Source organism: Crocodylus siamensis, chromosome 5 (assembly GCF_052110815.1).
Source record: "Crocodylus siamensis isolate JL-2025a chromosome 5, ASM5211081v1, whole genome shotgun sequence".
Lineage (NCBI taxonomy): Eukaryota > Metazoa > Chordata > Crocodylia > Crocodylidae > Crocodylus > Crocodylus siamensis.
This window is the reverse complement of record NC_143399.1, coordinates 33,486,225-33,511,986: the sequence shown is the minus strand read 5'-3', so window position 1 is coordinate 33,511,986 and position 25,762 is coordinate 33,486,225. Positions and strand designations below refer to the sequence as shown.

General features: G+C 39.5%; 1 protein-coding gene across 4 annotated transcripts in view; it reads left to right on the top strand.

Annotated features, from left to right (window-relative positions):
- The window catches only part of ARHGAP29 (Rho GTPase activating protein 29), a 97,170-nt gene that overhangs the window by 52,821 nt on the left and 18,587 nt on the right, over positions 1–25,762 (top strand). For 3 of the 4 annotated variants that reach the window (XM_090047126.1, XM_090047127.1, XM_090047128.1), the window contains 10 exons: positions 8,968–9,064; positions 9,477–9,549; positions 19,294–19,360; positions 19,870–20,007; positions 20,259–20,323; positions 20,879–20,989; positions 21,113–21,193; positions 21,490–21,678; positions 21,948–22,085; positions 25,234–25,424. In XM_090047126.1, the coding sequence (XP_089903252.1) occupies positions 8,968–9,064; positions 9,477–9,549; positions 19,294–19,360; positions 19,870–20,007; positions 20,259–20,323; positions 20,879–20,989; positions 21,113–21,193; positions 21,490–21,678; positions 21,948–22,085; positions 25,234–25,424 (1,150 nt within the window). The remainder of the gene's footprint in view (positions 1–8,967; positions 9,065–9,476; positions 9,550–19,293; positions 19,361–19,869; positions 20,008–20,258; positions 20,324–20,878; positions 20,990–21,112; positions 21,194–21,489; positions 21,679–21,947; positions 22,086–25,233; positions 25,425–25,762) is intronic. The other variant, XM_090047129.1, reaches the window with a different exon arrangement.

Here is a 25,762-nt window from a genome sequence, read left to right as displayed (position 1 = left end):
GTCAGTCTTTGGCATCTTAAAATTCTTCTGGCATCTAAGCTCTGCTAGTTATGTACTAGTTACAAGGGCTGTCACAGAATTGTAGGGCTGGAAAATACCTAAAGATCATCTAGTCTATCATCCTGCTCTGAGACAATATCAGCTATGTCTAGACAGTTCTAACCTGTTTTTAAAACCTTCAGGAACCTGTTCTATTGTATAACTGTGCTTTTATAGTTAAGTTCTTGTTGTTATAACTTTAATCTTTTTTTCCTTTGAGTTTGACAGTGAACTGTTGATAACTAATGTTTGAGTAGTTTCTAAAACAGCTTGCACCAGTTTTTAATACAGAAAACAAGATAGAAAAAAATCAAATAACCCCTTCCTTTTCCTCCCAACACCCCTCCCCCCCCAACCAGCACCACTTATCAAGTCTAATTCTGGTGTTTATGTACCAATTTTGTGTACTGTCATACTTGAAGATGGCCTGCAAACAAAGCCAAAAAGATTTTGTGGCCTTTTAACAATGTCTAAAAGCAGCTTCATTAAAAATAGTTAATGAGAACATTCGCTTTTGTTTCGTTTGCATCTTGCAGAATTTGAAACTAGATGTAGAGTTTGTCAGTGGTTGGGAGTAATGAAGCTATTGCACAATGTCCTGGGTGGGAAAGAGAAACCACAAGTTGAAAAAAAGTATATATTGTGTAATGACTGAATTATGAAAGAATTTCAAACAACATTTATTATTTTTTAAAGATAGAACTAAAGAAAAAACAGTGAAGTCATATCAGTCATCTCCTGACAATGGAGCTGTGCTAGGTCTGGTAGCATGACTATAGTTGCTTGTATATGCAAAGAATTGGCATGCAGACAATATTTATTTAAACAGTCTGGGGTAGGGGTCTTGCATTATAGGAATTTTTTTTTTTTTTTTTAATAGAGAAAAGGTGGGGGAGGGAGGAAGTATGGCATGAGGGGAATTTGTTGTTGAAGTCTTTGTCCTGACCTGGAATTGAGCCAAAGTTCCAGTATGTTGCTACTGCAAATTCATCATCCTTTTTGAAGAACCTCTCAGGTGATGTTAAAACGCAAGGTCTAGTTATTTTTTTATAGTTTCATAGCTTCTAGGGTCGGAAGGGACCCGAGTAGATCATCTAGTCCGACCCCCTGCCATGGCAGGAAATAATACTGGGGTCAAACGACCCCAGCAAGATGTTCATCCAACCTCCTCTTAAAGACCCCCAGGGTAGGAGCCAGCACCACTTCTCTTGGAAGTTGGTTCAAGGTCTTAGCCGCCCTGGCTGTGAAGTAGCGCCTCCTGATATCTAGCCTAAACCTGCCCTCTGCCAGCTTGTGACCATTATTCCTGGTCACTCCTGGCAGTGCTCGGGGGAACAGGGACTCCCCCAATGCCTGCTGATCCCCTCTGACTAGTTTGTAACAGGCCGCAAGATCCCCCCTCAGCCTTCTCTTGTGGAGGCTGAACAGGTTCAGGTCCCGTAGCCTCTCCTCATAGGGCCTGCCCTGTTGTCCCCGATCATACAAGTGGCCCTCCTCTGGACCCTCTCCATGCTGTCGACATCCCTCTTGAAGTGTGGCGCCCAGAACTGGACGCAGTACTCCAACTGCGGCCTGACCAGTGCCGCATAGAGGGTGAGAATCACCTCTTTGGACCTGCTTGATATGCGCATATATATATAGCAGGAAGAGGGGAATATCTGCTTAGGTGACGTAACAAAAGTCTTATATGAGTAGCTGCTGTCCTACCTATTGTAAAATTCCTGTTCCTTTTAACTGGCTACAGCCTATCTGAAAGCTGGTAAGGAATTATTTTAGTACTGTTGATCCAAGTCATTTGCTGTATTCCTTATACCGGGGAAGATAATGATGCAAGTGATGCTGGAAGTCGTCTTCTTTCATACTCTTCCCTGTAATTATATTTGTCTCTAAACAGGAGACTGCATTTCTATGAAAAAGGCTTTCCTCTCCCCTGCAGTGCCAGCTCTGCTGAACACAGAGATATTTTTACGTGCCCATTTCAGTTAATTTGAGCCACGTTGCTTGTGGTCTGGGGAAACTTCTTGTGACTGTCTCACCAGCATGAAAGACCTTCATGCAATTTCATCCTGGATTTTAAAGAACAGTGCTCTGCTGTCATAGACAATCATATCACACAATCCCTTCCATCTTAAAACTTAAAATGCAACCACCATCTTAAAATGACTAATGTGATGTTGTCATTGTTTTTGGGCGGGGGTTTTATCTTCTTCCTCTCTACTTTACCTTCCCATTCCCCACTAGAAAGCTGTCCCATCCCTCCACCCCCCTTACTTTTTTGGCCATACTCTTCTGTACAGTTTAATCCTTATTTTGTCCATCCTTAACAAGAATCCTGTAGAAATGAGAGATTCTACAAAGCAGTTTTTAAACCTGTAGAGTTTAAAAAAGAGTGGTCTTTTATTCAGTTTATGAACTGTCCTGTAGTACTCTGTAACAGAATTTTCTGTGATTCAAAAAATACCCATAAAACTTTGGATGAGTTTGGATAGGGTGTTTCCAGAAGAATGCAAGTATACAGCACGTGCTTTGAGTCCACTTTTGAAGTCCTTCATATGGAGAAGGAAAGGGTAAGAGCCAGTGTCTGAACTGAAGTATGAACATACATGCAGCCTTTCTTAGTGGTGCAGTGTGTGAACCTACCTCTGTTCCTTAATTCCATTGTGGTGTGTCACCTGTAGTCTCTAAATTGTGTGGATGCTCTGAGGTCCCTTTAATGCACTGAAGTTTGCATGTGGATGTTTGCAGAATGCTCATCCTGACACCCAGTAGGCTGGCTAGTAGTCAGAAAAGATGAGTAGGGCAAAATTAATACTTGTATCAGTTTTCATGTTGGAACTATGGGAATAGATCTTCAGCGTGCATGGGAGGAGGCTACCTCTTGAGCCATTTTGCCAAATACTTTCAGGGAACCAGGTACTTGGTACCTTCAGCACTGACATCTTTTTAATAAAGAATTTTACCTTTTGGGGAACAATTAAATATGGAACAATCCTAAATTTAACTTCTAAGCAAAGAAAACAATGCAAAACATGGGGCTAGTCAAGTATTTTGATCTGCCATCTCAAATAAGATCACCTGACAACTTGCAAGTATTTTTCTCCTTTGTCTTTACCTCCTCCTGTCCCCCTCCCCTGTGTTCAGATTTACCCATATTAATAAGTTACAGATTTGGAGCCAAATGTGTTTCCCTGACTTCTGTGCATTTGCACCTTTTAATGTCGATGATGAAATTAAGCCTTTATTTTTTTAAATAGAAATTAAAAGAATGGCAAACTTGTTAAGTTCTGATGGTCATTTCACATGTAGCGGATGCCCAGAGAAGCACAAATTGCAGCTCTTGGAGTCCATACATGTTGCTCAAAAAGGGGCATTGTGGTTGGATGGACTACTACTAGTGTTGAGTTGATTCAAATTTTTGCTGCTTCAGTCCAGTAATAAGAGGGGTTAATCTGTTTTTTCTTGTGTTTTCTTTTTTTTAAATGGGCCACCTTGCTTCAAGTTGACTGTAAATTCTTGATAAAAAATACCAGTTATCTCAGCTAATTAAGAATATGATTAGTAAAGTTCTTTTTGCTGTTCATTTGGCAGACACCCTGTCCTCTGTTGGACAATATACCTAGATGAAAACATCACTGTTAACTGGAGCAGGAGACCAGATCTTCCATTAACATTGCATGCTTGTACTCCTAAGGTCCTTTTCAGCCAGTGACACCCTAGTACTTCCACATGCATCATTTGTTCTTAAGCCCTAATGAAAACTTTGTTTCTGAAATGTTCCTGGGTTTGTCTCGGGCATGCATACGTTATGTAGTCTGAGGCTGGCTTACTAAGCAGAACACAAAGGGGAAAAAAACTTCCTTCAGATAAGCCAGTAACCGTGAGCCCACCCCTGAGGCAAAAGCTTAGAGGAAGAGAGTGGTTTCTGTAAGATCCTAGAAGGTAACAATAAATTAGAAGCACTGTAAGTCATAATTTCTCTTTGTAGACTAATACATTTTTTAAAAATTGTCAGCTAGTCGCATGTTCTAACAGCATGGTACTTTTGGGGGTGGTCCCCTTTCAACTCGGATGAATTCCAGATTTCAGGGCATTCCCAAAAAATAACTATCTACTGCTTGATTTAACTCTTTAAGGGCTGTTGGTTTGAGTGCCACAAATGACTTCATGGCACAACTGCTCAAAAGTAAATATGAAGCTGGTGCAACTGTCAGAAGGATAGATCTAATGCCTCCCGTGGACACTACATGCAAGTTCTCAGTAGTTTTTAAATCCAACCACAATCAGAGTGTGTTGCATTATTGCATCTCTTCAGGTTTGACATGACTTAATTGCATTTGTTCATTGACTTCAGGAAAGAGTTAATTTTGTATCTTCCGTGAATGGGAGTTTGCAAAACAAACTTCTAGTCAAGAAGCAATTACAGACACAAATGACTATAAACTGGTATTTGGAGTTCTTGCAAGCTACTTTTGATTTTGACAGCATACTTTAATTTTAATGTATTTTTTTTATATCAAGCAAAAAAAGGGGGGGAAGGGATGACAAGTGGTTTATCAAGAAGACAGCGGGTTGTCAAATTTCAACCTATGTTTAGCCTAAAGGGATAGGGTGAGTGGAGAGAGAAAAAGTCAGCTGTGAGGACTCAGCCTTTGAACAGGGACCTGATACCTGCCTTGATTTCTACAGGCATGTCTATAGCACAGACTAATTGGTCAACCGTGCCAGCAAGGAAATAAGTCCCACCCAGCCACTCCTGATGTGCATACATCAACTCCAGAAATGAGGCACTAAGGATACCCTTGGGGTAGTCTTGGCACCAAGCTTAAAACTTGGGTTCTGTAATGTTTGAGTACCTGCTTGAGGCAGCCTTTGAAGGAAAAGCGCCCCTTTCCTCCTACCCACCTCCGTGCCACCACCCCAGGGTTGAGATGTGCAAACCAAGAGAGGATAACAGATCTTATTTTCTCAGTGGAACAAATGAGCACTCTGCTTCTGTGATGTAGACATAACCTGAGACCTGATGCTGCTGTGCACATTTGGCTGTTGAGAGGTTGTGTTAGTTAAGGCCATTCACTTTAGACTGACCTAGTTCTTGATTTATCTATCTTGATTTATCAACTATCACTCTTCATTCTGGAAACCCTGTTGCTCCCAATTGTGTCCTGAGGGTGCAAATTGCCTGAATGTGCACTTTATGTAATTTTATAAAGATGTTATGGAGGGGAGGAGGGAGAGGAAAAAGATAGCTGCCCTCATTATCTAGTGATACTACATAATAGTGTCAGTAAACCACAGTCCTTGTGAGGAAACACCCACTTGGATCTAGAGGCAGGCAGAGGACAAATGGGTAATCAGTTTTCATTGATGTTCCCTCCAGCAGCAGTTTTGCCCTTCAGCTTTTAAGTTGGAAAAAAACAAGTGAACTAAGTGTGGGCATTTACTGAGAGGTGCCTCAAGTCTGAAAAGGTTGAGAACAACTGAATTAAGGGAATAAAATGACTATATGAGTCTGTTGTATAGGTAATAAGGCAACTGGGCCATTTGACACCAGAAGGCAGGTTAGAGCTGTAATCCTGCTGTTGATGCACAATGTCAGTCTGTCCAGGTATGGTAATGTTAATCTGTAAAGAGAAATTAGTGATCTTGTCCACACTTTAACAGTGCACCAAATCTAGCTATACCAGCAGACCCTCTTAATGAGCAGCGGTACATGTTGGCTGGCATGGCTTATGCCAGCTTCCTGAGTAAGAGAAGGTGGGGTGGTGAATGAGTGTACAGCACAGGCGATGGGTATGGGCGAGGGGGAGGGGGTACGTGTCCCCCGAGATTGGCTCCTGACTCGGCACTGCTCAGGACGGGGCAGTTTTTTTGCCGCGCAGGCTGGCGTTGTGTTGTGGGGTGGGGGGGCACTAAGCCATGGCACAGAAGTATAGGAGTTGATCTGGAGCTTTTGGCTTGCCCCCCGGCCCGCCCACAAATTGTGCCCCCCAGACACATGAGGCACCGGTCAGCCCTGGCTTATGGGCAACTAATGCTGCTTCTGGAATTCTCATTTAGAAAGATACTGGGTTGGAGTGATCCACACAGTCTGCTTTGTTATAGCACTGTTTGGATTCACTTTCTGATTTTATTGGTCATGAGGATTTTTGTTTTACACATGACGTTTTACTTGTTCAAGCTGACAGTCAGTAAATGCAAATCCATTTCCTTTGGGAGCAGCATAAGAAGTGCCATTTTGGCTCTAGAAGCCAGCTTGTAAAGTTATCTTCATAGTATTTTTTTTTTTAAAGTGTCTTGCATATAACTTACATATTTCTTCTCAAATGCCATTAATTTGCATGCTCGCTTTGAAATTTGTAAAACTATAGATAGTTGCCATTTCCAGAGATGGAAATATTACTACAGTTCATTGTTGTCAGTAGCTATTGTGTGCACTCAGGATGTCCTGGGGAAAGAGTGTGTACATGTTTAAAGTTGATGTGAAGTACATCAGCATTCCATTAGTAAGACACAAAGAAAGCAGTCTACCTCCAGCTGGCAATAGGGATTTGGGGACATTTTTATTAGGAGTGTGGCAGGAATCCTGAAACTTTTGATCAAATAATTTTAAAAAAAATGTAACCTCATGTAATGTAATGGAATATGAAAAGGCAGGATTTCTCCAGCGTATGAAGTGAAGGCCTAATAAGACTGATCAACAGTCTTCCTGGAACAGGAAAGCTGATTAAGGCGAGCAGCTTTTCTTTAGGGTGAGGTTACGCGTTAAATGTCTGTCTTGTACAGTGTGAGAAGAACTTCTCTGAACATATTTTGACTGATGGATATACTAGATATTTTCATGGTAAGTGCTCTGAATACAGTATAGTTATTGTGTATTATGACTTTTCAAATTCTGAATTTTATGCCTGTAAGATGATTAATAATCAATAAATCCCTTAGCTAAATGTGCATTAGGCTTGGATTTATTCTCTCAACTACTTTTTTAATTGAATAGTTTTTAAAATATGAAGTTAACTTACAAATAGGCTCTCAAATGTTGTAATCCAGTATGGAACATGGCATGTTTGCTCCATAGAATTTTATAGTGCCTGTTTTATTTCCTTTAGTAGTACCAGTGGCACTATTTTCATGATAATACAAGAAGGAAGGAGAGAAGGAAAAAGACTTGAACTGACTTGAATAGTGACTAGTGTAGTTGATGATATTTGTATGGCTGTTACTAAAAATGTTTAGTTTGTTGAAGGATGTTCTAAACAAGCCACAATTTCTGTACAGTAGATTACTGCATAATACCAGTACTTGTTTTCTTTTGTTTTTTTTAAAGGAAAATATATAGCATAGTGTGTAAACGTATAAGGAAAGCGGATTGGATTTAATTTATCTGATTTACTGGTGAAAACTTTTCCTTTCACAAAGGAAGGGGAATAGAATATCTGATTGCTGGACTTTCTTTTTGTTTTTAGTTGCCCATTAGTGTTTAGACACCTGGCAGGAAGTTTTGATGCTTTTTAAGATCACAGCCTCAACTATATCAACTCATTAGGAAAACTGCTTTATGTGGACTAAAATTTGCACATCTCTCAATTTGTATTACTAATTCTAGTAGTACATAAAGTGTGTTTTTTTGGGGGGGGGTTGTTTTTATTTGAAGCACAATGTACAATGCATTTTTTTATTAATTATTAATCTAGCGTTGCTAGTGTTGCAAAAGTAATTGATAAGGAAAGTACTAATTGTATTTTTGTCCTTATCAGCTCTTGAGAATAGTTGGTAACTGGTACAATGTTTCTGTAGGATCTGGGGGGATTGACATTTTACAAAGCTCCAATAGTAAGCCTTTCTGAACAGATAGTGATCTAAAAGTCCAGTGCCTCACAAAGAAGTAATTAGGACTGTCCATCCCAAAAACCACCAGCCATATTCAGTGGAGGATATTTTGTGAGGACAGTTGGAAAGAATACTACTCCAACCTCCTTGTTGAGGGTTTAAGTTGGGAACAGATCAAAAGCAACCTTGTATGTCTGTCTGTTCTGTTTTGTACCTCCCACTCTTCTCCCCATATCCTTCTGCTTCTACTTTGTTGAGGATTACTGCTGTGAGTGGAAAGGTTTTCTTCCAACAGCTATATTAACCCAAGATAACACTCGGTTACTAATCCATCCTCAATCATATGTGTTTATAGTAGCACCTAGAGGCCTCCATCATAACTGGGTGCTCCAGTATCACGGCTTTGTTACTGCCTTCCACTTGAATTGAAATAAGCCTCCCTTTCCTATTTTGTGGGGAGATTTTTCTCCCACCTTAACAGGCAGTGCAAGTATTGGTACTAAGCATGGTGGTCAGGATACAGGACTAACAGTCATGGAAGCATTCTGCCATAGATATAGATTAGGATATTTATCTGCTCATTTGCATGCATCAAAGGAGGATTCCTATATTCAGATATAAAATGGCAAATGGAGTCCTTTTTATTGTGGTAAATTTGTTTTTAGATTCTTTTGACCATCCTGGAAAACACAAAAATGTGGCTTGTGCCATTGTTTAAACTTCTACACACTATACTTGCGAACTATGTGTTGCCCACCTGTGAGACAACTGAATCTCTTCTGTGAATAGTGGTCACCCTCATCACCTTCCCTTACCTCAAAACTCCCACACACATTTTAACTGCAAGCAAGAAGATATCAAGTGAGAGGTGTTAATTTATATCAGTGTGAGAAGCATCTTGCTTAGTATACTCCATGTGGTTGCCCCCAACCTGAATTATTTTTAGTTTTGCTACTAACAACTTTTATAAACAATTCTTAAAGTATAGTTCCAAATACAATTAATTACCTTTCTCTACAGACATGTTATTCTCAGGCCTCTCTAGGCTTTGTAAGTATATTGGATTTTCTTTCCTTATTTGGATTCTGTTTGTTTCCAAAGCTGTGAACTTTAAAGAAGTTAATGAAGAAAACAAGAGAGAGCTATTTGGTGAAATATTTTCATCCATTGACACATTGGCATTTACCTTTGGCAACATGTAAGTAAACACAGGTTGATTTGAAAGGAATGTTAAAGAGATAAAGAAAACTAACACAAAGGAGACTACTAAATGGCAAATAAGGGGGGAGGGGTGTTTGGTTTTGGGGTTTTTTTTTGTTTTTTTTTTTTTTAACAGTCTGGTTGATCTGTGAACTTAAGTAAAATGCACCTTAAACAAGTTTGTTGTTTTCTTTAGGTTTTGCTTTTTTGTGGTTTGTATTTAAAAAGAAAAAAAATAATAGCTTCCAAGTAGTAAAGAAAAATTGATTTATGTAGAACCTATTGTTATACAAGCTTGTAAAAAGATGGGTCTGTACTAAGGATACTATGTGTCATTTTAAGTGACATAAAGTTATTTCCTAAGTAACTATGTAATGAAGCAAGTTTTTTCACTTCTGTTTCTATGGCAGTGTTTCAGACTTCCTTATGGGAGATGTAGACAATGGTTCGTCATTGGGACTTCCTGTATCTCGGAGAAGTCAGGTAGGCTGAATACATTCTTTTGGGGAGTAGAGAATAAATTTTAAAATGACAATGTCAGAGCTTTTTCATCTTTCATGGAATGTCTTTTGTTTGGATTAACTGGCTTAGAGTTTACCAGAACTGTAGACACCTTCTAAAATGACACTTGATATTTTTTAGTATTACTACAGCTTTCTAACAGAAAATAATTTTATATTTTAAAAGAAGTACCAATGTTCAAATATTAAAGAAAATGTAGTTTGTTTAGATTATTATTACAGGTATAAAGTAAGCTTAAATAAAAGAGTAAACACATTGTGTGTGCTTCTAGTAAAGCATTCATTTTTTTTAAAATCATGCTAGTATATTTAAAAGTAGGTATTTCAGGCATTGGACCAGAGTTGACATTTAAGTACCTTTTTAAAGATACTTAAAATAGTAGCATGTAAACCAGAAAAGTTCTCTGAATTACTTGAACCTCTAGTTCTTGCAAGCTTATTTTTGGCTTGGCTGTTTTAACAGGATTTAACTAAAAGAACTAGAAATAATGGTGTCAGCTGGTACTCAGTATAGCAGAGCTAAAAATGTTTAAATTACCCTTTATATTGTCTTGAAAATGGATGGAAGTATTTTAAAGAGTTTTTGTTTTAAAAAAAAAAACCATAAGAAATGCTGTTTTAAAAGTGTTTTGAATATCCAGGTATGAAAAAAGTTATTAGAAATAGTTAACATGGATTCAGCAAGGACAAGCCATGCCTAACCAACCTGATTGCCTTTTATAATATGATGACTGACTCTGTGTATGTGATATACCTTGACCTTAGCAAAGTTTTTGATATGATTGCCCACAACATTCTTGCAAGCAAACTGAGGAAGTACAGGTTGGATGAATTAAACTGTAAGATGGGTAGAAAACTGGCTGGAGCATTGGGCTCCGAGGGTAGTAATTAATGGCTTAATGTCTAGTTGGCAGCTCATATCAAGTGGAGTGCACCAGGGGTCAATCCTGAGGCTGATTTAATCTAATATCTTCAATGACCTAGAAGATGGTATGGAGTGCACCCCCAGCAAGTTCACAGATGATACCAAGCTTGATGGAGTAGTAGATATGCTTGACAAATTGGAGGATTGGACCAAAAGAAATCTCATGAGGTTCAAAAAGGACAAGTGCAGAGTTGCACATTTAGGACAGAACAGTCCCATGCACTAGGACAGGCTGGGTACCAAATGACTAAGCAGCAGCTCTTCAGAAAAGGACTAGGGAGTTACAATAGACAATAAGCAAAATATGAGCCAGCAGCGTGCCCTTGTTGTGAAGAAGGCTAATGGCATACTGGGTTGCATTGATAGGAACGTTGCCAACAGTTTGAGGGGAAGTGATTCTTTCTCTCTGGCACTCATCAGGTTGCATTTGGAGTACTGTGTCCAGTTTTGGGCCCCACATTACAAAAAGACATGGACAAATTGGAGAGAGTCCAGTGGAGGCCAGTGAAAATGGTTAGAGGACTAGGGCACATGACTTCTGAGGAGACATTGAAGAAACTGGTCTGGAGAAGAGAAGACTGAGAGGTGATTTGATAGCAGCCTCTGACTACCTGAAGGGTAGTTACAAAGAGGATGGAGGTAGACCAGTGGTATTTAACCCATGGTCTGCAGACTCCTGGGGTTCCACAGGCTGTCAATGAGGTCTGTGAAAGATGACTATGATTAATCAAAAGTATGTGAATAACCTACAGTTACAATTTAAAGGGGTCCACACCTCTATTTGATTTTTTTTTTTTAGGAGTCTGCAAATGAAAAAGGGTTGAAAACCACTGAGCTAGACCGCTCTCAGTGGTGACAGATGACAGAACAAGGAGCAGTGGTCTCAAATTGCAGCAAGAGGAAATTTAAGTTAGATATTAGGAGAAACTTTCTCACAAGGAGGATAGTAAAGCAGTGGAACAGGCTACCCAAAGTGGTTGTGGAGCCTCTATCTTTGTAGTTTTTTTACAAACTGGGTAGACAGAGCCTTGGGTGGGATGATATAGTTGGACATGGTCCTGCTTTGAGTAGGGAGTTGGACTAGATGGCCTCCTGAGGTCCCTAATTTTCTATGATTCTATGAACTTTCCTGTAATGCAAGCCTAGTATATATCACATGTAACACAATCAGTGAATATATTGAGACAAACTGTTATAGCCTTAAAAATGAAGGGTGAAATTCAAATTAGAGTATATTTTTAGGTGGTGTCTATTTAAAAAAAACAACAACAAACCTGTCAATTGCAGTTGCCTAGTATTATCATGGCCAAGTCTGAGTTCAAAGTTTTCTTTTTGTGTGTACTTCTAAAATAAAACTTCTTGTGTGTGGATGACCTCTACCTGACTCAAGAAGTCTATGGGCCAACGAGAGGCAAAGCGCTGCTTGACCTGGTACTGGCTACGGGGGACGACCTAATCGGCGACCTAGTGATTGATGGGAAGTTGGGTGACAGCGACCATGAGCTAATCACCTTCACCATCCGCCGTAAAGCTGGCAAGTCAGTCAGCAACACAGAAGTCCTTGACTTCAGAAAAGCCGACTTTGATAAGCTCAAGAGGCTAGTCAGTCAGGCCCTCAGGGACCATGACCCCAGGGAGATGGGAGTTCAAGAAGAGTGGTTGCTTCTCAAGGAAGCGATCCTCAGTGCACAAGTTAAATCCATTCCAACACGGAGGAAAGGCAGCAGGAAGGCACAGCAGCCCCCCTGGCTCTCCAGAGACCTAGCGGACCTCCTGTGGCTAAAAAGGAAAGCCTACAAAGGATGGAGGACAGGATTCACCTCCAAGGAGGATTACTCCGCGCTGGTCCGGTCCTGCAGGGACCAAACCAGGAAAGCCAAGGCTGCAACTGAACTCCAACTAGCTTCAGGCATCAAGGACAACAAAAAGTCCTTTTTCAGATATGTGGGGAGCCGGAGGAAAAGCAAGGGCAATGTTGGACCCCTGCTAAACCAGATGGGGCAACTGACAACTGACGCCCAGGAAAAAGCCAACCTATTAAATAGGTACTTTGCGTCAGTCTTCCATCAGTCACACGGGATGCCCATGCCTGCTATGGGACAGGGAAATCTGGGTGAGGGGGATCCCCTACCCTCCATCAATGCTGACCTCGTGAAAGAACACCTTGAGAAGCTGGATACCTTCAAGTCAGCAGCATAGCCCAGCCCCTGGCACGGATCTTGGAAAACTCCTGGTGCTCTGGTGTAGTGCCCGAAGACTGGAAGAAGGCCAATGTGGTGCCGATCTTCACGAAAGGGAGGAGAGTGGATCTGGCTAACTACAGGCCCATTAGCCTGACTTCTATCCTGGGGAAGATCTTAGAAAAGTTTATTAAGGAGGCCATCCTTGAGGGACTGGCCCAGGCTAACATTCTAAGGGACAGCCAGCATGGGTTTGTTGCAGGTAGGTCTTGTTTGACCAATCTCATTTCCTTCTATGACCAGGTGACCTATCACCTGGACAAGGGAGAAGAGATTTATGTCATATATCTTGACTTCAAAAAAGCTTTTGATCTGGTATCCCATGATCACCTCTTGGCCAAACTGGCCAGTTGTGGCGTTGGCTCCACCCCAATCCGCTGGCTGGGAAATTGGCTTCGTGGTCGGACCCAGAAGGTTGTGATTGATGGCAGTCACTCATCGTGGTGCCCTGTGACCAGTGGGGTCCCTCAAGGCTCTGTCCTGGGACCCATACTGCTCAACATCTTCATTAACGATGTGGACACTGGAGTTAGGAGTGGACTGGCCAAGTTCGCCGATGACACCAAACTTTGGGGCAAAGCATCCACGCCAGAAGATAGGCGGGTGATCCAGGCTGACCTGGACAAGCTCAGGAAATGGGCAGACGAGAACCTCATGGTGTTTAACACTGAAAAATGCAAGGTTCTCCACCTTGGGAGAAAAAACCTGCAGCACCCCTATAGGCTCGGCAGTGCTACATTGGTTAGCACTACAGAAGAAAGAGACTTGGGGGTCATCATTGACCACAAGATGAACATGAGCCTGCAATGCGATGCTGCGGCTAGTAAAGCGACCAAAATGCTGGCGTGCATCCATAGATGCTTCTCGAGCAAATCCCGGGACGTCATTCTCCCCTTGTACTCAGCCTTGGTGAGGCCGCAGCTGGAGTACTGCGTCCAGTTTTGGGCTCCACAATTCAAAAAGGATGTGGAGAAGCTTGAGAGAGTCCAGAGGAGAGCCACGCGCATGATCAGAGGTCAGGAAAACAGATCTTACGATGACAGGCTGAGAGCCACGGGACTCTTTAGCCTGGAAAAGCGCAGGCTCAGGGGTGATCTGATGGCCACCTATAAGTTTATCAGGGGTGACCACCAGGATCTGGGGGAACGTCTGTTCACCAGAGCGCCCCAAGGGATGACGAGGTCGAACGGTCACAAACTCCTGCAAGACCGTTTCAGGCTGGACATAAGGAAGAATTTCTTTACTGTCCGAGCCCCCAAGGTCTGGAACAGTCTGCCAGCAGAGGTGGTTCAAGCACCTACATTGAACACCTTCAAGAGTAAATTGGATGCTTATCTTGCTGGGATCCTATGACCCCAGCTGACTTCCTGCCCTTTGGGAGGGGGGCTGGACTCGATGATCTCCCAAGGTCCCTTCCAGCCCTAATGTCTATGAAATCTATGAAATATTTTTATAGCTCTAGAAAACTATGCTGATAGCAAGGTAGTAACTCTGGCCTTATCAAGTTGGGGGAAAGTGTGTGTTGATAGTGGTCAGTTAATGTCAAGAGCCCCAATACAGATAAGTTGCTGTCAATTGATACCATTTGAGCCTTGTACCATTCAGATTTGATCCCACTGGTTAGAGGAGCCTGCTAGTATGCCATGTGCATTAAAGGGTTTCCAGAGTTGCCAATACTGGTTTACTTGAAAGGTCTCTGCAGGAGTGGGAAGCTTTAAAAACACACTTATGGAAACCAGGCCTTCAGGAAGTATGCTTTAATCCACAGTCATGACATGGTTCTCTTGCTGGCTATTTATTAGGCATTTTCTTGTCCATGCAGGTTAAGAGGTATTTTCGTAACATATTTTGCTTACAGTCTCGTTACACAGTGAAAGAGACTAATTAAGTTCATTATACAAATGTTTTGGTGGTGCAGAGGGGGTTGTGAGAGGAATTGATTGGCAGAGAAATTTAGAAATACTTCAGCAGCCAAACTTGTCCTGACTTTAAAATACAGTAATGAACAAAGATGCCTGGAGTTTCCATTTACCAGTTGGAAGGACATTCAGAGATAACATTATTTAATGTTTTTGTAAAGGTGTTAATCAAACCGATGCCACCATAACCATCAATACCAAAATAGAAACTATCCAGGGTTAATTTTAAGTTCTGTGTGTTAAGAAAATAAATTTGTAAAAAAATCAGAACAAAATTATGATGTACTAAAATCAATCCACTTGATAGAACTTTATTTTCAAGCTCTTGTTCCACAAACTATGGGAACTGATTAAATTCTAGAAGTATTTGCATTATTGTTATAGCACTTCAGTTATTTGGATCAGCATCTCAAATGAGTTTCACTTTTATGGTTTTTCTGATCATCATAAAGAGAAAATTGCTGTGAAACTTAAACCAAGTATTCCTGGTTTGTGTGGCTTATAACAAAATACAAATGTTTAAAGGTGAGTTCTAGAGAGAAAAAGCAACCTCTTGAGAGAGTTACTTTGGACAAGTTCTCAAGGAAAGGGAGATGTGCATAAGAATAGCATGAGATGCACAAGCAAGCTTGCAAACAGTGTATTAGCTATGTTACTAAAATTATCTGACGCGTCAGTGGATCTACTCTGAACAAACTCCGCAATGGAAATAGCGAATAAAAAGTGTGAAAATTGCATGCAGTTCTTTTAAATCAACTTGTAAGATAAAAATGGGATTTTTATAGAAAAAATAGAAATGGGGCATTAGCAGATGAGGATTCGTGCGATTCTCCAGAATTTGACTTGGGAGACAAAAATGCAGAAGTTGTTTAAATGAAGTGAAAGAGCAAGCTTCTAAATGTTAGGGCAAGTGGAAAGCCAAGGAGGAAGTTGAACTAAAACACAATGAAGAAACTTTATGTTAATTATCCCGTAAGGCTCACCATGTCATATTTCATGACCTGTTTTTAGTCCTGATGTTTTTCTTGAGGGGAGAGGATTAGAATCAGTTCTGGAGCAACTTAGAAGACCTGGGAAAGCTCACATATTAGACATCTGCCCTAAATTATTGCACCATTATTAAGCACATATACTTCCAAACAACTGCACGGGTACACATTTTAACAGTATATTTTGTCTCAGTCTAATACAAAGAACAGAGTTGGAGGCATATTGCAGTTAGTGGTTAAACTAAACACTTGACTAGATATCAGCTAGTCAGTCCTATGTGAATGTTTACATGCTGTGGCTAAAAATAATAATATGTAACTATAGTTTAAAAAAATGCAAAGCTAAAGGAGTTTTTTTTTTTTTGCTTGTTTCCAGATACACTAAGTAAATAAGCACTTTTTGTACAGAAAGTTTTTTGCATTTTTCCTTATAAAACCACAATTTTATGTAAGCAGAACTTAATGGGGGGAGCTGGCTAAAGCACCTTTCAAAATGAAAAATATGGTTTTAAAATTTATATCGGAACTGGTGAGTTGTATCTTTTATGCCTCTAAGCAAGCCTTTCAAAGAGGGAAACCTATGCGTATTTGAGTACATGGCAAAGGGGGAAGTTCTTTTCACCCACTTCAATTATCTTAAGCTTAAAAGAAAATGTCTTTGCTGGGAATGAAGTGACAGGGGGAAGGAGAATTATTTTAACAAAAAGTAAGTTGAGAATTGAAATCTACCAAGGAAGATCAGTGGTGTTCTGTCTCCGGGATTATAGAGAAACAGACAGCTGAGGATCTGGACCTAAATGACTTGTGTGATGTCTGTTTGCTTTGCTACTTTTTAATTTATTCCTGAATGATCTAAAATGTGACAATAGGGAATCAATTCCATGCACCCACAGTATCTGTGATTGTATCCCTGTCTTGCTTTATGCAGATAATGTGATAGGCAGATAGGTATCCAAAGGTTATTAGATGCTTTTCATCAATACTGTGTCTCAAATAGCTTGGAAATCAATGCTCCTAAATGCAAGCTATTGCCTTTTGGGGATGAAAGGAAGAAACAAGTATAGTTTTTGTGCAAAAAAGAAATTAGAGATGGTGTCGTCATTCAGAAACCTCAGAATTTATTTTACTGAAAATCTGAGCTAGAATAAATGCATTGAAAATGTAAGCATTAAAGCAAAACCAGCCTCAGGTGATGTTATATCCCTTTACAATATGACTGGTAGAGAAGAAATACTAGCAGCACTAAGGGTCTATAGATTTTGAGTCCATTTTATGGCATAGACCAGAACTATGGTGTGTGGACCCCATGGTTCATTCCAAAATAGAATACATTTCAAATAACTGTTGTGGTGGCTTTTATCGCTGCCAAATTCTACAGTGGGTGAAATTATATGATCTGAAATAGAGCTGTTTAATGAGTTCTGTAACTCAGTTAAAAACTCTAAATTATTGGATAAAAGTTATAGCTTGTACCTCTATCAGATACCTCAAGAAGTGTATTTTAGAAGCCTCTTTTCCAAATAAATCCTTATGTGGATAGTTAAATAACATTTATACTCTCTTCCAGATGAATCTTCTGAGAATGTGCTGACAGTTTTTGCCTCAATATTCCCCCCATATTTAAAGCAAGATACAGATTTTAGAATTAAAGTAGCCAGCATGTGGACAGATATCCAGGCAGTGAGATTTTCTCAATCTTCTTTTTTGAGATCTATAGGGTGCTTTTTTGCCTAGATAGTTCCCTCTCTGAAATACAAAGCCACATCTACAACGAGAAGCCATTACAAGACTGCAATTCACTCTAATGAGATCTGTAGACGTCATGGGCAGGTGGTTATATTTGGATAGGACATGTTCTTGTGGGAAGAGTCAGATAGATGATTTAACTCTATGTTTGTGGTGTTCATCATTCTTTGATGAAATAAGATGGAAATAGAGGTCTCCATTAATGGAAAATTTTAATTACTGGGCTAATGAAGAAAAAACAAGTTGGCTTCTCTCTAACAACTTGTAGCCTGTCCTATACTATGTAGGATTTTTTGCGCTACTGGCACAAATAAGGGCCAAAATCAACTAGAATTGCCTGTTTCACTTTTTTCACTCTACTGTTTTATCTTGCTTCACTTTATTTTTTTCCATCATATATTATGTTTGATTTTGCTTTTGTTAAAATTAGTAGACTGTGTAATTTTATTGTATACTTTTACCAATAACCACACATTGTATAACTTTATTATCATATAGTATTTACTTTGATTGTTAATTTTATTGCAGTTTTAGTGAAAGCTGTCAATAAGTTACTGCTACAACTACTAAATGACTTTTATCCTAAAGATCCATATCAGATGTTTACTTCTGTAAGCTTAAGCATTTGATTAATGCAGGGTATCCATTTTTCTTTCTTCTTTTTTTCTTCCCTCGCCCCCTTTTTATTCATCCTTAGAGGCTTACAAGTTATGTAAAGCCCTCTGCCATACCAGAGTCAGAAGTTTAGATATGTCTCAGGTGTGAGTAGAACCCAAATCACTAATCCATATTGATCTAAAACTATGCTCATTTGCTGTTTTGCTAGTTTGACAAGACAACTTTGAATTTCTTTTGTTGCATTGCAAATCTATATCTCCAACCAGAACATCTAATTAAACATGTGGTGATTTGACTTTCATATGAGAAGTGGGGGTTCTCTAGCCTTTGGCAATGATTTGATGATTGCCCGGGTCTTTTGAAATTTTCTCTGTGTGACTGATGATACATATCTTTATTTTGGGAAGGGAGGAGTTGGATATTGAGCTGCTAGCATGTTGCTCAAGAAAGTGGTGCAGAAAAGCTACATGTATACTATTTTTAACCTTAAGTTTGTTTCCAATACTAATTCTATCCCAGCTGGTTTGATTTTTACATCTGTTCCCATAAACATTACAAATAAATTGCAGTTATTTTTAGCTTTCCTGTATTTTGCCAAATATATTTAGTCTATTTGGGTAGAGAACTTAAAAGATGGGGTTTTAGTGAAGTATTGGGGGAAAATCTTCTGTGAAGCATCAGGGGAACTGTCCAGGTAGAAAATAACTTATTTTATAAATGGTGATCAGTAACTATAGATTTGGATGAAATTCTTATAAGTTCCCTTGTTTTACCAAGGATTGTTTCCCCCTCTGTCCTTGTTAGTAGCAGTGAGCATCTGTGAGAAGTTAATTGTAGCTCTGTTTCTTTCCTGACTTGTATCCAGAATGCCACTGAATTGCTGAAAGGCATGTGTGTATTTGACATTAAGCCTGTATAAAGTGCTTAACTCTTTCTAATAGAGGGGTAGAAAAAGTGGTGGATTCAGTGAATGTCAACTGCTTTGTTAAATAATTAACTCAGTCATCAGAACCATTTGAAAAACTGTTGCTCAAAAATGTTTGAAGACTTGCAAAGATTCCCTGGTATTTAAACTGTCTTTGTATCTGAATCCACTGGGACTTAAAGAGTTGCTCCAGGTTCTTAGACATGAATGGATTCTAACCCTGTCTCCTGCTTTTGTCAGTGATAAATTATGACACAAAGGGCAGGTAGCTCATGTTTTGTTAGCTTGCTTTCAGTCCTAGATGTAGCTAGTCTAACCCTGATTTTACTTTTATTACATGTAAGTCTTTTGAAAACCTTTCTGTGGAATCTGCGGGATCACTGCATGAAAGGGATGATATTCAAGGTACAGGTAACTTTTCACATTAACAAGCATCTTTCTTAATTTTTTTTAATGTATGCCTACTAGCTTGCATTATTCTTATACTTTAAACTTATTTCTAAAATCTTTGCATCCTTTTTTTTTTTACATATGCAGACTATCGTTATAACTAAATTAATGTAAAGAACTTACATTTCCACAGGCTCAATATTTGTGATAATAACCAAAATTATGTATCTTTCTGGAGACAAGAAATCAATGCTGAGCCAGATTTGTATGCAGCTGGGGAACTAGACTTCTGTTAGGTCACTTTTTTAAAGAAAGTTTTTATACTGACCACATGACTAATAAAGATAAAACACTGTGACCCTTTAATATGTTCTAAAATCCCTGCCAGTTCTATTTAGAGTCAACTGGTATTAAAGAACAGCTCAAGATTTGAGCTGCTTCAGTATTTGCAGTCGGCTGATGCTAGATTTACCGTTGGTGTGTGGTCATGTCTAAAATTCACTTCTTTACATTTGACCCTTTGTTTTCAGGACAGCTTCAAGCTGAAGAGCTTGATGGCAAGCTCCTAAGAAATGACAGCGGAATTGAATCAGCTCTGTCTTATGCTAAAGCGTGGTCAAAATATACCAAGGATGTAGTCGTTTGGGTAGAAAAAAAGCTTAGCTTGGGTGAGTGGCTCTTTCTGGTATCTAATCAGCTTTGTCATGATGGAATTAAATCTGTTGTCAGGCCTGTGCTGTAGACTGTCAATAATGTAATTTCTAAATGAGTAGCTGTTCCACTCAAGTGACTAGAACTGTTGCCCATTTCCTTTAATTAAAGGGCTGTAACAATGAAAATGGTGTACAAAGAGTATAAAATGTCATTTGTCGCTGTTACTCTTTATATACTTAATGTATGGACCTTTTTTTTCCCACAGAAGTAGAATGTGCTAAAAATGTAGCAAAAATGGCTGAGACTGCTAAAACTGTTGTTGGGTCCCAGGTGAGTGACTAATTGATTTTGAGTTTGTTGTAAAATGTCTTGGATTTGAATAGCATTCCTTGCCATCATAAGTCCCATTTTTAGGCACCACATTCAACTTTTGCATTAATTCGTATAAAGCATGTTACATGATAAATTAATAAGTAAAAATACCCTTCTGTATCTCATTTGGCTCTGTGGATATTTGAAAAGTGGTGTGTTGGAAGTGAAATCTTTGTGGAATTTACTAACTTTAATAAAAGGTCTTTAGATTGCCTTGCAACATGTTTCTTATTTTTGGGGGGTGGGTTTTTATATGTGGTTTTTTTCTAATTTTCTTGTGGACACCTTCCTTTTTTTGAAGTGTTATTTTAAATTAATCCATTTGAGAAAATTGCATAACAGTAACCTTCACATTACTACATAACTCATCATAGAGAGAAACTTCATTAAACTTTACACTCTTTTAAAAAAAACAAAACAAAACACCCAACTAAATCCTAATAGGCTCTAGAATGACTGCATCCCTGTCTTCCTCACTAGAATGTTACCATTTTCCACTGTGTTTAATCCTAGGTTTACATGCCGTTCCAATCAATATTCACAAATGCTTTTCAAAATGATATTGAGAACTGTCAACTTTGGCAACAAACGGCAACTGCTCTGCAGTCTAACAAATTTGTACAGGTAAAAATGGGTCTGACTCGTTCAGATTTTTAAAAAGTTATGCCTGTACTGTTTGTAATAAAATAAAGAAAAACATATTTAGCCTATAAACTTTTATGTACTCTATGAATCTTTCTTATTTAGCCTCTCCTAGGGAGAAAAAATGAGTTGGATAAACAAAGAAGAGAAATTAAGGAGCTGTGGCAGCGAGAACAGAAGAAAATGGTTCGTATTTCTTTGTACCTAACAATATTTTCACATTTTTTCACCATGTAAACTGATGCTTTCAAAAATGAACATCTGATGTTAGGCCTCCAAATTTATACTGAGTATCCTCGCTTCTTACTGACCACAGTTCATAGCTCCTAGTACATGCCAATTCTTCCGGTGTTTGCTTGTTATGCAATTAAAATGACAAAATGGAGGCTGTTGTAGAACAGTCCTTTTCCAGTTGCCTACTTACACTTTTTCTTACATAAAAAAAGATTTGTTCTTTGCTTTTCTACTGATATATAATGTAGCAAGAATTGGAAGCTACTTTAAGAAAAGCGAAGCTACTCTACATGCAGCGCCAAGATGAGTATGAAAAGGCAAAATCCTCCGCTGTTCGTGCTGAAGAAGAACATTTGAGCTATAGTGGAGGTCTTATGAAAGATATCAGCAAACAACTAGAGAAAAAACGAAGGCTTGAAGAGGAGGCTCTTCAAAAAGTAAGTTCTTTGCTTACTCATTAAGGGCTTCATTATAGTGTTTTCTGGTTCTACCACTATCTTGACAATGAGAGATCACTTAGCTGTTCATAATTTTCTTTCCTGCCATGCTTGTATATATAAAAGTAAATTTTCTTTTTTTTCTTTTTTTTTCCAACAAAAGAATCCCAAGTTACCATCTTACTGAAGTATTTTTTTTAGCTTATTTTAGGTACCAAAGTTCTAGAGTCCATCAGTTACCTATATTTAGCTATGTTTATTTTCTTTAGGCTGAAGAGGCCAATGAACACTACAAAGCCAGTATGGCAGAAGTTGAAGAAAAGAGAAATGATCTGGAAAGCATCAAAAGTGATATTTTAACACAGCTACGGGGACTTATTTACCAGTGTGATCTTACTCTTAAAGCTGTAAGGATGCCTTTTTTAAAAAAAAAAAAACAAAAAAACTTTCTTAGTGGAAAGGAGAAAATCAAGTGTAAATGTTAAGGGCTTATTCAGAATGGGTAAGGCTTGATGTATGCAAAACTAGAAGAAAAGTAGCATGTTCTCATATGATTGTAGGCATCTCACTGAAAAAGGCTACAAGTTCTTAAGGTACAATTATGCTGCCTTCATATACATTATTTGGTTCTACCCATTTTTTAATACCTTGATCTTTTTTTCCCCTTAAGTTTTCATAAACTTGAAAGAATTCTGTATGTGGGCAGAATTTTATGAAGCTTTATAAACTTTAGTATAAATGCCAGTGATGACAGTTGCAAAGAGACATGCCCTGGTTTGTTTTGTGTTGCTCATGAAACGTGCTGCATTGTCTTTATTTGTGCATTAAAAATGACATTTCATGGACTAAGAGTTACAGTATGCAAGCCAGTATAACAGGAGTGTAGTTTTGAGCTCATTAACCTTAGTGACATTCTTGAAGCTATTATGCATTTAGTTTTGACTGACTCGGTATGGAACTTTGTGAGCATGTGTAAACACTCCAAGAGATATAGTATCAGTATTTTAGAAAATATATGAAAAGATCTGCTGTCTTGTCTTAGTTAATCTTCTTTTCAGAAGACAGACATAGTTATTAAGGTTAGAAAAAGCTTAGGCCAACTTGACAATTCAGGTGTATGTTACTAATGACATTAACCACTTTATATAATGCTCCAGATATATCTAGTTAAGAGGACACATTGTTATGGAAATGGGGGGGAATGGGGTCCTTATTTAAAAAACACATTGAAAAAGATCAGTTGGCAATATATGGTAAAATGATTGTGCATATATCTGAAGGGTGAGGTGGTATGGGCACACCCCACCTGTGTTGCTATCACAGGTTCCTCCTTTTAGCACCTCCTCTCTGCCTGTCCCTCACCCATAAGTGTCCCCCACTGGCTGGGATCAGGCACTGAAAGGAGGAACCTGTGAACTGCTGCTGCTGTCCCCAGCTGATGGAGGCAGGCAACCCAAGAGCCATTAATAACCCGCTCCTGCCCTGTGCTGTGGTGAGCAACTGTGTGGGGGAGCCCAGCTCAGCTGAGGACAGTAGTAGTGGGTGGCATGCATGTTCCCAGTCAGCAGGAGACACTGGAAGGGGAGGGACAAGGAGTAAGGGTGGAAGGAACATATGCACCACTGCCTCTGTCCCCAGCAAAGCCCAGCTTCCCAAACAGCCACTCCCTGCAGTGTGGGGTAGGGGCAGCTCCTGACCCCTTGTCTGCCCCCAGGCCGGCTGGGGACAGTGGCAGCTGGGGAGCAGGTCTTTTCCTTCCTGTGCCTGCTCCCTGGCCATCTCCCCAATGTCCTACACTAACCCAAGCCACACCTTGCCCCTACCCTCTCTCCAGGCTGAAGGATGGTGTGTTGCACTGTTTAGTAAATCCTAGTAGTCAAAGACTTTCAAGGTAGCTCAAAAAGACCAAACATCAAATTAACTAATACCAGTGTGGAGAGCTTCCAGATTCTAACTATGTCAAACCATTCTCAATAGAAATTCTCAGTTTCTTATCTTGGCATGTTCATTCTAGTTCTTCTCATATTCTGGTTTAAATGCTGTGATGTTTGGTGCAGTTAGTGAAAGGGTGTAACTGACCCAATGTCATTTGCCTTTCTAGGCAAAAAACTGTTTATCCAGAATAACCAATCTAAGTTTTGTTAGAAAAGACCAAATCCAAAAGAGAGCTATGTATTATGTTTCAATGTGCAATAAGGATAGCTTTGCTAAATAGCATTTCTAGAGGTACTTACAATTTTTTTATTCACTACATAGTTAAGTTGTACCTTCTGTGGAAAGAGTGTTGAAAAGACACCACTTGTAATGTACACTATCAGGTGGTGTTAGTCCTACAAAACCTAGGAACTATATTGCATGTACCTTATTTGTTAACTTGCTATTTCTGTATATACTCAAACATATAGACCCAAAACATTTATCCAAAGTCTACCGGAATTGTGCTCAGTGCTCATCACTTCCCCTGCTTAACAAATTTGGAATGTGCAGAACTGGCACAGCTCCTTTGCTTCTGAGTCCAGGGGAGGCTGTGGTGACCCCACTTCAGGTTCACATCCTTTGCGTCTTTTGCTGCTCTGCAGGGAGCATAGTTTCTGGGGTAACAAGAACATGGATCTAGAAGGCAGGAAGTCATCACCTGTAGAGTAAGGTGGAAGGCCAGCAGCAACGGTAGCAATTGCAAAACTACAGCTAGAGCCATGCCATGACTGGGTTGTCAGTTTTGCTCTATGAGAAGATAATTTCTTTCCAGAGCTGTTCAGACGCCAGAAAATAAGTTGTTCTTATTTTATAGTCTGCATCCTAGGGAAAAGGTTTTTGCTTCTTATCTCTTACTAGCTAATTGCCCATCAAGAATGATGGGGGCAGAGGGGACGGGAGGGGGCTGGGATGGAGTGCCGCCATCTAATGCCCCATGCTGCCGCTGTTCTGCCTCTTGCAGGGAGTGGGGTGGGGGAGCCAAGGCCAGCTGGCCTTGGCTCCTCCACCCTCTGTCAGATCCTTGGCGCCGCTTCGGAAGCATGGCAGCACTCCCCCATGCTTGGAGCACTCTGGCTGTTGCCATCAGCCAATCAGAGTGTGAATAAAGTGTTACAGACAGACAGTCTTAGGGTTTTATAATATTAGAATCCTGAGATCTAACGTAGAGACCAAGTTGAAGTTGGTGCTTCAAGTCCTTCACCATTGTGGAGGTGACTTGCTTGTTCCTGTTGAAAAGAGGATGCAAGTTGCCTATGTGTTTTGCCATGTACCAACCTCAAGTAGAGAGAAGCTGGAGTTATAGTTTTCAAGAGGGGAGGAATGTGTATAAGAGGGGGCTGAAGGGGAGAGCAGAAGTGTGGTGACACTGATCTGCAGCTGTTTTCTGGAAATGCTGGGAAAGTCTGGCCATAAACATTTATATTTGGCACTGTTAGAATTGCTTAACTTTTTTTTCCCATAATAAAGTGACCATGAGGGGTAGACTGAAGTATAAGCAGACTTGTAAATGTTCTTAAAATATCTAAAACTTGTGTTGTGTTGTTCTGTTTTTAACAAAATGCTTTTGTTTCGTAACAGGCAACAGTTAACCTATTCCAGCTGCAGCATGCCCAGGTTGTGTCCCTTCCAGTCAACTGTCAGTCCCTCTGTGAGAGTGCCAAGATGTATGACCCAGGACAGCAGTATTTGGAATTTGTGAAAAATTTGCCAAAGGAAGATATTCCCATTGAGTCGGGTTCCTTTGAAACGCAGAGCTCCCAAGTGGATGGGTGAGAACTAATATATTAATACCATTTGTTTATCTGGAATTAAATCTAAGGAAAAATGTTACAGAAGAAAACACAGCGGTGAAACAGAACTTTTACAAGAGTAAAAAGGAATTTGCCATTTCACCATGACTGGGATATGATTTATGCATCCCCTTAGCTCTGTATATTCAGTAACTACATTAAACAAGTACAATATTAATCATATAACTAAAACCTGACTCTTAATTCCTACCTGAATGTCATATTTAATCTTTTTTGTGTGATAAAGCTAAATAGAGTATAGCTAAACCATTTGATTCAAGTGTCTCAACTTACTGCTGTTTATCTATGCCAGGGGT